At 34.0% G+C, this 16,761-nt stretch overlaps 1 protein-coding gene across 2 annotated transcripts in view; it reads right to left on the bottom strand.

Moving 5' to 3' along the window:
• LOC118183027 (uncharacterized) overlaps window positions 1–16,761 on the bottom strand; it is a 138,361-nt gene that overhangs the window by 28,147 nt on the left and 93,453 nt on the right. Inside the window, exons 2-4 of one of the 2 annotated variants that reach the window (XM_085813057.1) lie at window positions 13,602–14,382; window positions 9,935–10,173; window positions 5,037–5,618 (exon numbers count right to left, since the gene is read on the bottom strand). In XM_085813057.1, the coding sequence (XP_085669183.1) occupies window positions 5,037–5,618; window positions 9,935–10,173; window positions 13,602–14,382 (1,602 nt within the window). The remainder of the gene's footprint in view (window positions 1–5,036; window positions 5,619–9,934; window positions 10,174–13,601; window positions 14,383–16,761) is intronic. The other variant, XM_085813058.1, reaches the window with a different exon arrangement.

Below are 16,761 nucleotides of genomic sequence, written 5' to 3'. Positions count from 1 at the left end.
TACATTTACGAAAAACGGTTTCGAAAATATGGGCAGGTAAAGATTTTGCCGACATTAGTATATCAGTATGCTATGATAACACTCTTACTACAAGCTAATCCTAAATAAACACCTTTAAGATAACCCAAATAACCAAGCGAAAACGCAGACAGTTATTTAAATTTATCAAGACTCTATTCACTCATAGCAGAGAAAAGTATCTAATTTTTTTTTTTTTTTTTTTTTTTTTTCCCTCAAGAAAAAATGCAAAGTTTCCGAGTTCTCATTTCAAGCGAAATTTTCCAATAAATATCCAGCAAGACTTTATTTTAATATTTTCTTTTGCAAATGAGAAAATAATACTGAAAATGAATTTTTATACTATGAGTACGTCTCTGATTTTTACAGTATATGCTAAAAATAACCACATATGAAGAAAACACAGACCAAGAAACAAAAATATGTGTATTCGGAAGCCTGATTATAAAAATACTTGAATATTTTCTCTTTAATAATATATTACTAATGTATGTAATAGAAGCTGAATAAACAGAGTTATTATAGAGTATGATTTAGAAAGAAGGTGTTATATTATAAACGTAATGATTATAAAATCTTTTAAAATAAAAATATTAGTTTAGAAGTTCTAATTAATTTGAAATCGAAAGAAATAGAAAGCGGCTTCCATGAAAAACTGCTGAAATTATTAGCGGCATTAAAACCTCCTAGAATAGCTGTAAAATGTTAAAGCAGAGAGATTTCAAATTGTTAATCACGTAAAAAGTTCTGAAATTTTGTTTGAAAACTTGTGGTTGTGGCGGGGGAAGGAAATAATGGTTAAATAAAGCAGGAGCTTGAAACTGAAAAATAAAATAAATAGAAGTTATATATCGCTTTATAAATTTCTTTAAAACTAAGTTATTAAGAAAAAGTATTTTTCACGTTGCTTTTGAAAAACTAAATCTATAAAATACAGAAAGAAATTTTGTCTTTGGAAGTCGTCCAAAATAATTCTTTTTCTAAGGTTGACAAATACAAATTCCATTTAATACAAGAAAACTGTCCTTTCAAATTTATTTAAATTTATCTACAACAGAAAGCTTACGAATACCGAAATTTAGTGGTTTTGCAGTTCGGCTCAAGAATTTAATGTTTTCGAAACAGCCGCCAAAAGCGTTAATAAACAATTTATTATCACAAAAAGGATTACGTGAATCTAAACAGAGTAAGTTAATCATAGGCTGTTTCAAAAGCTTCCAATTTTTTTAATATGGAAAACGTTAAAGTTTATATTACATGTTCATTCCCTTTGAAAGAACCGTGGAATGGATCCTTCCTTTTCTAGGTCAGAGATATCTGGATGAGACCTCAACGGAGAGACTAAATGACGTCATCACTGAAGCAACCAATAGCCTTTCCGTAAGTTTTCAACTGACAGACCGCTGATAGTAGCAGATGATCGCCCGAAAACAACTGATGTACTGTTTTTTATATTATTTCTTTTTGCTCTTTAAAATAATAATAATAAAAAAAAACTTTGTTGGATTATTAACAGCAGAGAACAAAACAGGACTGTATTAGCTCACAATCTGTTTATGTGTAAGGAAGTGTTGATAAATTTAGAACATATAGTTTAAGAAAAGCAACCACATACAATAACTTCCAATGGCCCATGAGAAACAACAACAACAAATTCTGAAAGCGAATGTTAACTCTATTTTTGTTTCCTGGTATGAAATATTATAAGTAAGCATAAACACTGCATGAATTAAGAACTAGAGCTTAATTAACACTGAAGAGAATTAAGCTGATCAGTAAACTTAAACATATCTATCAACAAATATAACAGAAAAATTTTGAAAAATGAGAAACGCAATCTGAAAACTTTAGACGACAGTGCAAATGGAGAAGGCGGGGAAGTCTACCATTTAAAATTTAAATTTGATCTTGGTTTTTCAGATACAAATTCGATTTTAACGCCCTTGAAACGTTTTTAACTACGGCAGATTTAGAGATTTAAGAATTAATTTCTCAGAAATTCAAGGTAAAGAACATAAAATAATATACTAAAAACGAATGGTTCAAAATAGCAATGCGAAACGGCGGGGAAGGGGAATTTCTAAAATATCATTTCATCTTAAACAAAAGGCACATGGAGACCTTCCCTTTTACTTCATTGAGAAAAGATTTAATTATTCAAGATAAAACCGCTTATTTTTTCCTTGTATCGCTTTGCACAACGTTTATAATAAATATTTTCATAAAGCGAAGGGGACACCAAGGGAATTTAACCTTGGTGTAATTCCCTTGGTGTTACGGTTCCTTTACGGGACCGTAAAATTTGAAGGGGACATCCAAATTTTACGGCAACGATCTAGTTTAAAACTAGAATGAAAACTTTGGAAGTCCTCCGTTTGGAATTCGATACAGAATACTACTGTCTTGTTATGCAGAAGCCAATCACAAAGTAGAAATTCAGAACTACTAAAAGTTTGGGGGAGTTCTTCCAAGTTATGAGAGTTAACAGAGTAATTATTTTATAAAGATAATTCAATTCTTTCCTGTCATTCGGCATTTTTATTTATTAAAACTCCTGACTAAAAGATACTACCAAATTTTTTATTAAAAATAATAGCAAAAAGAGGGGGCCTTACTTTCGAATAAATATAATACACAAAAACAGAGATTAAAAATATATTTTTCAAAATTGTAAAAGCAGATAGACGGGAACAAAATAAGCAGAATTTGTAATAGAATATGTGTGTAGAAAATAGCGTGTTGAGGTAATACAGGGCGCTGTTGAACGGTAGATAAAACATTCTACTGGTGTAAATCCTCATCCTCCTGCGAATTCCGAGCATCGCTACATGAATACGCATATACATTTCATCTACGGAGCCCTGACTAAAACGGAGCAGCTAATCAAAGGCCATATGAAGAACATATTTCTCAGTACCTCCTTTGAGCAGCTCCTTCACTTTCGTCCGCGCACCAGCGGCTGAGCGGTGAAGTCGCTGACACTGGTAGTTCCAACCTGGGTTCGATTCCATGGCGAACGGGCTGGCTGCATGGGTGTTTTCGTGGTTTTCCTCATATGTAACGTATATACAAGCCAGTTTCCCTTAGAAAGTCCTCTACGAAGGCATCCCTTCCCCTTAGGCAGGTAGCCGTAGTGTTCTTCGGCGTAATCTCAATAAACCAAACCACTTTCGTCCGCAGGCTCGTACATGAAATCGTATATAAATTGTATGTCGGCGAGCTCCACGTTCATGTAGCGGTACATACCGCTCCAAATTCGACAAATAATAATGATTGACGCCAGAAGAACGCTTTTCCCTACACGTTCAACAGTACTACGTCAATTCATCATCTTTGCACACCTATCTATCTGTATTCTATTATTAAATCTACTTATTTCACTTCCTTCTAAATTTTCCAGATATTTTTTAAACAGCCTGTACAGGATACAAAAATAATTTTTGTAATACAATGCATGGGGAATGTGAAATGTAAACGCGGAAACACAGTAAGCACAAAGAATATGGAGAACGAAAAGTTCTTTAAAAAGAATTGTTCAAATGAATGACCACAGTTGCAATACATGCAATATAACGACGACAAAGCACTTGGTATACCCGGCATTCCACGTACTTCTACATTAGCGATGAAAATTCTAGTGACAAATTCTTCAGAATAGTCAATCTGCATCTCTTAAAGAAGATCTATGATGTATGTATTGCAGTTGCTGATCGTTCATTAGGAAAACTCTTGCAAATATCGATGTCTCTTTTCGTATCCCTGATTAAAATATCTTTTCACGTTCTTCGTGGAGTTTTCGCATTTACATTTCACCACACAATGCACTACTATCAGGTTGGATCCATCGTAGTCTTTCAGATCTATCGAAATTCTTTCGAAACAAATAAGATTTGCGAAAGAAATAATAGAACTCCTGATAAGAAATCATAAGGTAATCAAAGGCAAGTTTCAGATTAAGACTATGCTAAAGCAGCCACGTGGATACGTTTACTTAGCAAAGGATGCACCGAAATATTAAGATTTTTAGAAAATCGTTTTAAGGATAATTTCAAAAGTAACATTGGCTGTACTAAAATCAGTTTTTAGGAAGTGCATAGAACTACGAAGATCTGCTAGCTGTATTTTTCATTTTATCAGAACTGAAAGCAACTAAATTCCTTGTACACGTCAAGTTCTCCCGCCATTTGCACTTGGTAAAGAAGAACTTAACGCACATAAAAGCTCAAGCCATCTTATACTTTGGTCAGTATCACGACAAATTTTCAATGGCATTCAGCTCTCGATCGGCAAGATGATTATAAGTGTAAGCGGATATATGAACACCAGATGTTAGTAAATATTGAATTTTAATTGAAATTATTTTTATTCTATTCTGTAGGTAAAGACACAGCAATTTCTTAAACTTGTTTTGTTATACAAATACAAATCAATTTACTTTGGAAGACTTCAACGATAGATTCCTTTTTGTCAGGCATCAGGGGTGGCGCTAGAAGCAATGCAACTGGTGCGGTCGTATCGGATGGGGCCAGAAATTAAGGTGGCAAAAGCTTAGAATATAGAGACGCCCCGAACAGCAAAATTTTGACATGGCAAAAAATTTTAGAATTTAGGACCCCCAGAGATTGCACCAGGAGGCAAAATCACTAGAGCTTGCTCTGTCAGGCATAGAGTCCACGCATAGTTTCGAGCATTAATTATTTAGTCCAGATCATTATTTATTTGATTCAACTATAGTTTTTAGACTCATTTAAAATTTCTTGCTCTAGAACTCCACGTATGAGAATTTTTTAAGCAATATTAACAGTAAATTGTTTTGATGCAGTTTCTTTCTTTATCTATTAATCAAAATATTAAAAAAAAAAAAAAAAACATGATTTTTGCAAATAAGAGAGACAGTGCTAAATATAAATTTTGAAACTAGAAAGATCTTTTTATAATATATGAAATCTAACAAATCAGAGATCGTGACATTTGAATGACGTCTAACAAATCAGAGATTTTACTGTTTCAAGTCTTACCTGTTGAGTGGAGTGTTGTCCAGGATGCACATGCTGTGACTGTGTCATTTGCAATCGCATTTCAGCATTATTATGGAACTGCCTACCAGATGGACGCTGATGTATTTGTTGATTATTGTTAACTGGATTCTGATGTCTAATAGTACGACTTTCAGAGTAATGCGTTAAAGGCCTGGTTGTGTTATACACAGGAGGTTTTTGTTGATCAATGGTGTGGCAAGAAGATTCCATTTGCAATCTTTGTTGTTTAACGTGATCCGATTCAGACATAGCAACAGAAGTTCTGGCACGCATTTCCGCTTCAAATATGTTTGGACTCATTGGCTCACAGTTTGTTGAGAAGGCAGTCATAGTTTCAGATCCGGGAAAATTACTCATTCGACGATCAAAAGAGTTGAAAATATTTGTTGCAGTATTAGGTGCTTTAGGACTGCTGCTGGTCATTCCCGTGTTCGATCCGTTGAGATAGTTCGCTGAGCGAAGTGAATTTATATGAGCATTGTACGTATCTTGGTTAAAGGGCGATGGCCGATTGGAGAGAGTGGAAGCACCCAATTGTTGCTGTTGCTGTTGTTGCTTCTGCTGAAACAGAAACAGAGATCTGCAATTATCAGACAAATATTTTTACAATTAGATTCATTGATAGTCAAACAACTACTATAAATCGTTAGCATCTAAGGAATCAAAAACTAAAACTTTTAAGCCACTATGCTTTTAAAATGGAAAAGGTATGCTTTAAAATGGGACTTTTCTCATCGTTACTAATAAACTATCAGAATTCAGAAATAATCTCTAGTTATGTAGAAAAAAAAATAACTATTTTGTTTATATTATATTTCAGAACCAATGTGACTGCTCGAAATTTTTACGCTATGAATGGAAAATAATGATAAAATATTAAATTCTGAGAAACATTTTTTGTTCACATGCAGCGCTGAAAGCTGTGTGGTTTATTTATGCTCTCAATGAATTATTTCATTTTTTTTAAGGTTAGTTTATCATTAATCTTAATACTTACACAGCATCAATTCCAACACAGATAAATAGAATATCGAATGAAAGTTCTTTGAAAGAATGTGTCAGAAATGATTATAATTTGACCGATACTAGGTAATATATTTTGAAGGAATTCTTGCTTTCTAGACCACATTAAAAGTCGTTTGTAATTCAAAAATATCACAATACCTGTATCCCAGGATAATATATTTCAAGATATATTACAGTTATATGAAACTGCAAGTAACATCGAAAGTTGCATTCAGTGAGATACTTATGTTACATATAAAAACTGTGAAGTTTAATTGAAAAATTTTGAACTTTAGTACATTGTTACATTAAACAACATAATAATGAAGTTCTCAGCATGCTGTATATTACATTTGCAGTGTATTTTTTCTCTTTCCCGCATGCATGAAAATTAAAGAGTTTAACGTTTCACCCTAGTTTTCAAAGACGATACAATAATGAAAAAAAAAAAAAAAAAAAAAAAAAAAAAACTGAAATTTTTCAGATTTTAAATTACGTCCAAAGGGGCGTTTTTTTAACGTTTTGAGTGTTACCTTTATTTATTAAATATCATGTTCTTTGCACTTAAACCATAAAATTCAGTTCAAGAGCAATATCGCAAAATAATGTTAAAGTAAGCATATCTTTAGAATTTCCGATATACACAGTCTCGCGAGCTGGAGATAAAAGTATTTTTTTTCTATATAACGTTGCCATTTCTCGCTTTTAAAGCATTGAGTTTGTAAATCAAAAATTCGTTAAAGTTTTACAAAATATAAAATCTATAATAAAACAAATTCCAAATTTGGGATTTCAGATGCCCATATTCGCAGTAGGATTTCGTCATTCAAAATTCGATGGCTCTATGTACCATTGTTTTATCACAATGCGAGAAATAGACAATCATTTATGCAGATTTTTCATTATTTAATTTCTTCAAATATAATGCAGGACTCTAACATTTTGTGGCAACAGTTTGAAAAGTGAACCGACGTTTATGAGTCCGACGCAAAATGCCAAAACGAAAGCAATAGTCCTTCGGGACTAAAATCCCTTTGGATTAAAAAAAAAAAAAAAAAAAAAAAAAAAAAAAAAAAAAAAAAACCCACTTTTAACTTGCATGCATGAATGATAAAACTTACACTCTTCCGTCGAAATACTCCAATCGATTTTAATCAATGTTTATTGTATTAAGCAAAAAACGTGAAGAACAACATAATCTTTTTCATATCATTTCCTTCTGATGATTCCATAAAAGAAATTCACAGTCTTAAATCTGACAGTCACGACGACCACACGACTTGACCTCTGTCTAGTCAAGCAAGCTAGATATTCCGAAGCTAATCAATCACGTACAGGAGAATGAAATGTGATTCTGCACGATCGTCCATATTGCAAGTAATAAAGATAAGAGTACGTCATTGAGGAAATCAGTTTGTTCATCTTGGAGAAAAACCGACCGTGAATGTCGGGAAAGTTAGCAGCAAATGTAGTTCAACAATACAAGACTGTCTACTATGGCAGCTCAAGAACTTACAGATTAACCAGCTTCTCGTAGCGTATTGCATGGGACTGGAGTGTAACTATACATGGCTATAGAAACTGTTGAAGATCCCGTCACGTGTGAAACATACTTTTCATAAAACATTAAAATTTATATTGCAGTATTAGCTATACTTAAACATTCATGTGTCGTTGAAAATGATTTGGATGCAAAATTTGAAAAGTTCTGCAGTAAAACGGGAATAGCTATTCTACCCGCAATATCTTTCTGCATAGACTTCTACTCGCATTAAACTTCCTATCTAACGTGGACGTGTCCTCCTTCTTCTAATATGCTTCAACCTATACCTGTCTACAAAATCTCTAATACAGTTCGGATACGAATGCCATGAGGTTTTTCTGAGGTACCAAAGCACATTCACATTAGTTCAAGTCCAGGGAGTATGATGGATGATACAGCATTTTCAGTCTCGTCGAGCAAATAAACCCGCCACAGTATGAGCTACAGCACCTCACCACTGTCTTTCAAAAAGATGGGAAGAATTGGGTAGAAGTGTCACAGTTCCTTTTGCGACACTTATCACAGGTTAAGTTCTAGAAATGAACAACCAGTAATTACTCCATACTGATAGTCCTTGTTGGAGATACGGTACGCTTTGAGATAATGTCGTTATATGAAAATCACAATTTTTGCACAGTGTTTGAGGATCAATTCCTAGCGTTTGGTGAGGGGATTGGAGGCTAGCAGTATGCCTGTCGAGGGCGTCCCACACATCCCAAAGCCTTTGAGATTGAGACAGCATATTAGCCTTTCCGTTTGGATATAGTTTCTTTCCAAGATACTGGTGCACGAGGCGAGCAGTGTGAAGGTGGGCATTATCTGCTTGAAAAATGAAGGCATTGCCAAGTGCAGGCGTATACGGAAGAAAAATAGGATCCACTATGTCGTCTCTGTACCTCTGAGCATTGAGAGGTCCACGTGATATTACGTATAGGCACTCAACCTAAAGATATTCTTTCCCATACAAGAATACTACCTTTTGCATAGGTATCCCTTTCCCAATGCTAGATGGAACATATCGAGGGTTTTTTTTTTTTTTTCTTTCATGCGTAACTACGTCACGAACCACGCTGTGAAACAAAGCGGGACTGATCAGTGAATAGACAGACCTTTACCGATTTGTCAGTCCAGTTTACATGACTATGTGCCTAATTTAAACGCTCCCTCCAGTGGCGGAAGGTAAGCGCGGACGCACTGTATCGGTTGCCTAACAGAACTCTTTCATGCAGCATTCTGCGCATTATCGCGGCTGATATTATCCTTCCTGAAGCAGAAACAACCGCGGATATAAGCTGAGATGGAGTTGCAGTCTTTTTGCGACGGGCACTAAGTGGAAAATACCGATGATCTGCAGAAATGGTAACTCTTCACTTACCTTCGGTAGGTCTTCGAGAAGCTGAAAAAGTAGTTAGAAATTGATTCTACTACCGGTTTACTATGAAACGATAGACATTTAGCCATACTGCAATGTCAGACTGACGTTGTTTCTAAATAGCCTATGGCTCTATAATGGATGGAATCCTTTGATTGCCACTCTTTTATATAATGGTACTCGGTGTAGCTTACTTTTATTATAAAATAGCATAATATATAGGATATATTTGGATAAGGTAATCAACTGATGTGCCACAAAGCAGATAGACCTACTTTATCATGACATGCTTTGGTTTAGTATAATCAGCCCATAAATCGTGAAGACAAGCTATCGAATTACATTGGTACGTTTCGCTTTCTTCTGAAAGGGATACATTAGTTAACACGAAAATTTACTCTTTGAAACAGATTTTTAACAATTCGTAAATTTATTCTTCGAAACAATTTCCTAAAATTACTCTTCGAACAAACTCGAAAATTTACTGTCTGTCTTTTTTGTGATTACCCACCACATTTTCTATTCTGTTATAAACGTGCACATCAGATACAAATTTAAAAAAAAAATGGTATGCCCATATTTACAGAAATGCCTTTAGCACGCATCAAAAATAATAAAAATCCATCGCTTTTCCAGTATGTGAAAGTACAGAACTCAAATTATAAATTTCCCAATCATAATTGAAGTTAATAATCATACATTTTAAAAGTATATGTAAATAAATATTACATTTAGTGGTTTGAATAATACGCTTAAAACAGTTAGCAGAATTTAATCTCAGACGCCAGTTTATTACGAAATAGCAAGCATTTTAGCTTGGTACGAAAGAAAATCTGCTGTGATATACTATTCAAATAGTTACTTCATTTAATATAATTTTCGATATTATCAATTACCAACAGCATCTGAGACATAATTACATATGTTCAAATCAATTAAATGAATCTTGAATTTCACCTGCATGTTCTGATGCTGTTCCGCCATTTGCTTCAATGTCAAAGCAGCGGGACTGGGCTCAGTGAGTTTGAAATCCAACCCCAAACCACTGGGAAGTGGTAAAGCGGAATTTCCATACGATGGCAGTCTTTGAGAAGATGTGTTGTAAAATGTAGCAGCTGATGTAACAGATGTCGATGTAGTTGTCGACATAACACCAATAGTAGTATCATTATTCGATGATATATTCCTGAACAAACCTAAGCAACAAAAATTAATACATATATAATTATATTGAATGCCAAAAGGCAAACCTGTTAATCACCTAATGGTATATTTTATTTAAAAAAGTAAATTATTTTATTAATATATCAAATTCTAAGATATTGATACAATTTTATGAAATATATTGAAATCCAAAAATGTTTTAATAAATAAAAATATCTTAATGTTTTCACATAAATTTTAGTACTGTTTATCAATAAAAATTATCAATAGAGATGACCCAGGTGGAATAGCAACACATTTTATACTAAATAAGTATACATTTAAACCAATATGGAAACGTTATACATCTTCTGTATATTTGGAAAGTGAAAAAAAATATATAAAGTAAATCTATAAAAATATCTGCTGCTTTTAATTAGATACATCACGCAGAAAGTTCAGAATTCTTTTCTTTAAATTACAGTGAAAATTTGGTACTTTTCGATATTCAAAAAAATATGTCGACAGATAGAATTCAGCACCTTCCAGCAGATATATATTGTTTTTCATGGAGAAGATAGTGGAAATACCCATACACCAACTTTTTCGGCCTCATCAATACTACAATCAAGACTACGCAATCGGAAAGCAATTTTAACTACTAGGCGATAGCAGTGCAAAAATATCTTTTAACCAAATAAAGAAGCATTGCAGTTCCGAGCACTGTCATATCAAAATGCATTTGGCAGATTTTACCTAAATCCAAAATATCAAAAGTGATGCATTCAAAGCAGCCTGAAGTTTTAACGGCCGAAGTATAAGTCTAAACAAGCTTAGACTTCGTTAAAATTTAAGCTACTTCCCAATTTTGGTATTCTACAAGTCCAACTTAATATTTATTTGCAATAAATAACTTAGCTAAGAACTGATAAATTTTTATTTAAACTAGATGCATTTTTTGTTCATAATAACTGAATTTCATTTATTGTTTAAAAGATGGCACGGTAGCAATTTTCGTGAACTCAAAGACTGCGGGTTAATGTATTTTGGCCAGCGTAAAACACCATCTAAATACTTCTAATTAAATGTAGAAATTGAAAGACATACAAATTCTTTCTACATCTCGAGTTGTTTGCCGTGATTTATACATAAACCCAGATTTGTAATTTTATTTCATATTCAATTACATGTCTGATATTTTATTTCCTATGCACTACGGGTAAAGTTTTCCTTTAAAACTGACCAACAATTAGTCGTTGATTCGAAAAACAAGCGCCCCTGCTTGATACAGATAAAGATGCTTTTTTTGGGACTGGAGAATTTCTTGGTTGCTTGAGTTCTCTGCATTTAGAAGGAAAGCTATCGGACCTACTGATGAAAATCGCAGAAAGTGGTTTTAGTAGCTGAAAGCATGCAAATAAAAGAAAAGGGGGGGGAATTTAACATTTTACCATTCGTCTGCAACCGACAGAACAGGACGAATAAAGTTGAATGCGTACTCGCAATATTTATTACTACAATCTGACAAATACATTATATCTGTGATGTATGAGTTCACTGTGTGATAAGTGGTATGCCTGCCAAGTACTTTGCAGGTCGTTATAGTGATTATTACTCAAATAACGTGATACAAAGCACGCTGTTAACAACCATTACTGTGGAGCCAACAATTAGTATTATCAAAACATCCATCATTGAGGAATAACGAGTGTGTTGTGCGATCATAAGCCTCATTCTGTGGTGCAATAACTGATGCCGTAAAACAATAACTGGTGCTGTCGCAGAAATGCCAAAAGACGATTCTGCTGCAATGTACACCGACATAACCACTACTCGAGAGTTGTTCAGCGTCTTGGTACATGTGGAAAAAGGCACACGTTGTGTTGTTGTTGTGAATACCACCTGCGGCATGATAGTAACAGTGAAAGTAATGGACAATCAGTCATATTATCAGCCGAATGCGGTATATTCTAGTTTCTCTGATACACAACATGGCAACCGGTTATATATTCGATCTGTCAACTATTATTTCCCAGAGGAAAAACAGAAAGGCTCTCTGAAACAGTTTTTCAGATGATTACTTATGCAGAGCGAAGGCTAGGTAAAATTCCAAAGCAGTAATTGCCCGAAAATGCTAATAAATAGTAAGGAAAAAAGTAAAACGGTACATAAAATTCCATGAAGCGCGTAACATGGAATTAGCAATTCATTAACGGTAGGTATTAAGAGAAAATGGTTCAAAGACGCAGTTACCTCGATGTGCATCCACATATAAAAAATCCATATATGCTTCCTCCACAACTTCCAACAGCCTTGTAAAAATAATTTCATAAAAGGACTACCATTTATTGCCACGAAGGATGTTACCGTGAGAATTAAAGGATTTGTAGAAGAGGTTACGGAAAATAATACTGTCATCGTAATTGATGCTCATACGTGTTCAATATACCAATTACAGTTAATTTGAATGCGAACTCGAAATAATATACACTGAAGTGAGCTGAGAAGACAATATCTTCCACCTACTACATATTTCTGTTTTATTCAACAGGTGTGGTGCATGTCAGGATGCTTCGCAAAGAAATTACATCAACTTTCAGAATTAAGTTGATGAGTTTGAAAAGCGTTTATTCAGGGCAGTGCAATGCAACAAATAAGGAATTTAACTGAGTACCACATTCTAAACTGTATTCCGCTCTCGTATTATCCTGGATGAGTACCAGACAGAAAAATAAAACAACCTTCTCTTTTGTTACTAGAACTGTAAATTAACTCAGTTATGCTAATTTTATATAAATTAACTCAGTTATCTTATTAATGTTCATATACTAATTAATAAGTTTGCCTGTGCTTTCATCAATTCCCCCCAGAATGCACATTAGTTAAAGTAAATAAACACAGAGTTCTTGAATTTGTAAGACAATTTTTGGCAGCATTGACGACCAGTTAGTCCACTAACACCTTCCTGTTACTTGACTTCAACTGATCAGTTTTAGATTCGGCAAGCCACATTTATTTAGCAAATATTTGAGGCTCGAATCAAAGTTTATGTAGGTGCGTATTAACTTCCCATTTTAATTCGACTTAAACGTTTGTTAAACACTTTCTTGCAAGTTGTGGTGTTAATTTCTGTTACTGTATTAGTTCTGGATAACCTTCACACTGACATGTTAAAAATTTGCTTTATTTTAAAGCTTTTAATTTGAGTTTGTGTTTGATGTTGAGTTTGTGTTTGATGTTGAGTTTGTGTTTGATGTTGTTAGAAAGTATGAAGGGACAACAAGTAGTTTATCTATCTTTACAATTCTAGTAGTTTGACAATTTAAAGTACTTTAAAATTTGCAGACAAAAATCATACCACCTAAAGTCCCAAAGTATTGGCAATGATAAGAAATAAACATTGAAAGTCTTATTATTTTAAATCTTCTGAGAACAATTTTTAACACACACTAAAACTAGATCGTAATAAAATAATACGAACCATTTTGGTGCTGCTGATTAACTTGGGTATTTACAAACGATAAGTTATCAGTTTGAAAAGTCCTTAATTGAGTTGGAGAAGGTCCTTTTACTAAGTCAATGATGTCTTTCGTCGCATCCTCCTGATCTTTCATGCTTCCTACACTATCTTCAAAGTTGAAGTCCTTCATGATATCACCTGAGTTGGTAAAAACATCATCAATGAGATCTTTAAGGATATCTGGATGGATGACATCATCTCCGGAATCGTCTGTGAAACCTAAACTAGGGAATGTGTCCGAGAGACGATCGCCACCGCCACTACTGTTTGAAGCTCTATTGTTTTTGAATTGACAGAGATCTGACGTTTGTCCAGCGTCCTTTTCTTGCTTGCACTCGACGTTGTTCGCTGTTGTGACCACGTTACTCACAGACTGGGGCCCTAACGTTTGATCTTTTTGATTTGATTTTACCTCTTGTGTTTTCTGGTTCGAAACAATCGTCTGAGAAGTTTGAGGCAGAGGCGAGTTCAGTGGTTTAGAAAGCGTTTGGACGGTCACTTGAGTTTGGACCGTTTGCGATTGTTGATTATGTGATGCGTTAGAAAACTGCTGAACGATCTGCACTGAAAAACTAGGATGATTTTGCTGTGATTGGGTTTGAAGATCTGAAGCTGTTGTCTTGTCCTGTAATGGTTCCGTCCTATTTATTTTGGCTGGTTTTTCAGAGTCCTCACTGTTTGCGCAGTCAGAAGTAGAATTGGCAACGCTGTCTTCGGCTGGCCTTTTCAAGGGTTTGTTGTGCTGAAAAAATTTCAAAACATCAGAATATCGCAGGCAAAAGGAAAATGCTTCATTAAAATTAATTAAAAAGATTAAAGTTAATTATTAAATCAAATAATCAAAACAATTCATCAACAGATAATTTTCAAACAATATGACTCTTAAAGCATGAATTGTAAAGTCCCATAGAAGCAACCGCCTATGAATTATAAGACTTTATTTTTAATTGAAAACAAATTACAATACACAATCAAGATAAAATGTTTTTAATAGTATATCCAATCGCGGGCCGTCAGATGACTTCAACTTGGCCACTACTAGAGCCAGAAGTGGTGGTCACTTTATTATGTAGTCACCTAATAGGTGGGCCCCATGCCTTCTGCGGGATTCGAACCCGGGTCTTTTGGTATCGCAGTCGGCTACCCTAACCACTATACCGCCTGGCCGTTAAGATAAAATGTTATTTTTCTAAATACAAACGAAACCATCTCATCGCAAATTTCTCAAAATTTTTAAATACAGTGCATAGACTGCTTTTCACTTTTCCCCCAAATTTGAATTTTTTTTAATCATGCAATTTTATACATGCTTACCTCGTACATAATGCACATGAAAAGCAACTCATAATGAAAATTCAATTTCATTAAAATATAAATGATAAATTCAAAGGGCACAGTAAACTAAGTCTTGTGAGGTATTTTCTCTCTCCTTTCCTCGTGCCTTCATGGTGTCACTGGAAGCACTTCCTACGCGTAATCGGAATGTCCCGCGTTCGAATCCTGAAAAGAGCACTGAGGATTTCTTCAGTTTCCTGACATCGAAAAACTCTACAAAGTGGTACCCGAACTAAAAGGTGATAAACGATAATTCGTCACCACCAAGATTTTGCGACTATGTACCCTCACCTCCAGTAGTCCTTTAAAATGGATAATATATAAGGCATTTTCTCCTTCCTTTCCGCATGTCTTTGTGGTGTAATGGGATGCACGTCCAACGCGTAATCAGAAGGTATGTAGTTCGAATCCCGGAGAATGCATCGTATATTTTCACGTCTCTTGCTACAAAAAAACCTCTACAGTCTTGCAAAATTTGAAATGATAAGTGAATAGTTAAATATCAAACTGGGTTATTAATGGGCCTTTAAAAACCGAAAATTCCATCTTCAGATAAATAAAAAGGTTTTGCAAGGGAATATGACGATTCCCTTTTTACAAATATTCTCAATACCACAACTTTTTATCATCATAAATACTCTTTCAAAGAGTCTGGATCATGTTGAAAAAGCTTCTCTCTCTTGGTGCTTCTTCATCGAACAACACACGAAGACTTGTGTGGAATTTTATTACATAATAATACAAACATTATTTAGGTTGACATTACCTTACAAATGCTCTTAAATGTATACAAAAGGAACCTTTATTTACACATGAAACTTAGTTTACATAAACGTTCCAATTAAACTCAGCTAACACTGCCAGACGCAATTAGTAGTTTGAGAATAAATTCAGAGAAACCCTAGTAGACGAAGGAATTGGTAATAACTCATAAAACTTTGCATATAATGCAATTTATTAAAAATAAGAACAACAAGCATAACCAAGTTATTAAAAATAAGAAATTCAAATGAAATAAAATAGCAAAAGTCATATATATAAATAATAACAATAATAAATTAATCATGAGCAAATGACTAAAATAACTAGCATGAAAATTAAAGGAAATAAATGAAACATAAAAAGGCTAGCAAATTATTTATAATATATACGGTACAGAAATTTGATAAAAATATTTTGGATAATATTTTAATTTCATTAAAACTGTAAATTATATTTTTCCTTCATATATTTCTTAAGACATATATTTATAACGGAGGGGGGGGAAGGAAATGAAAAAAATTAATATGGGGATATAAAATCTTGCACTAACATAGCTAAATACGAATGTTAATTAACTATTAAAAGCTCCACTGGGGGTAATACATTTAAAGTTTGACTTCCCCCCAAAAGCTTCCCTAAATTTGGATTTTGTAACAGTTTACTTATACGTACTATATCTTACGTACTATTTACTTTATTCACAATCAAAAACATACCATGCGATAAATTTTCAGATCTGTGGATGGCCAAACTCATACGTACACTGAGGAGAAAAAAAAAAAAAAAGGGGGTAGTTCTATATCTCCCGTTCTACGGGGTCGATTGACGAAATTCAACTTGTGGTTTTCATGTCTCGGAAGCGCGACTTAGGATATATATTAGATTTATATATAGCACTGTTCTAATATAGGTATTTTGACACAAAATTGGACTTTTTTCGAAATGACATGCCACTTTTTTTTTCCATATTTCGATTCTACGAATAAAATTATGCCACACTGCCAAGTTTTGTAAAAACCGCACG

Source organism: Stegodyphus dumicola, chromosome 3, assembly GCF_044657685.1.
Source record: "Stegodyphus dumicola isolate Sdum_Otavi_A_Nest chromosome 3, ASM4465768v1".
NCBI classification, from domain to species: domain Eukaryota; kingdom Metazoa; phylum Arthropoda; class Arachnida; order Araneae; family Eresidae; genus Stegodyphus; species Stegodyphus dumicola.
Note: the sequence above shows the minus strand (reverse complement) of the source record. Positions and strands in the feature narration are given on the sequence as shown.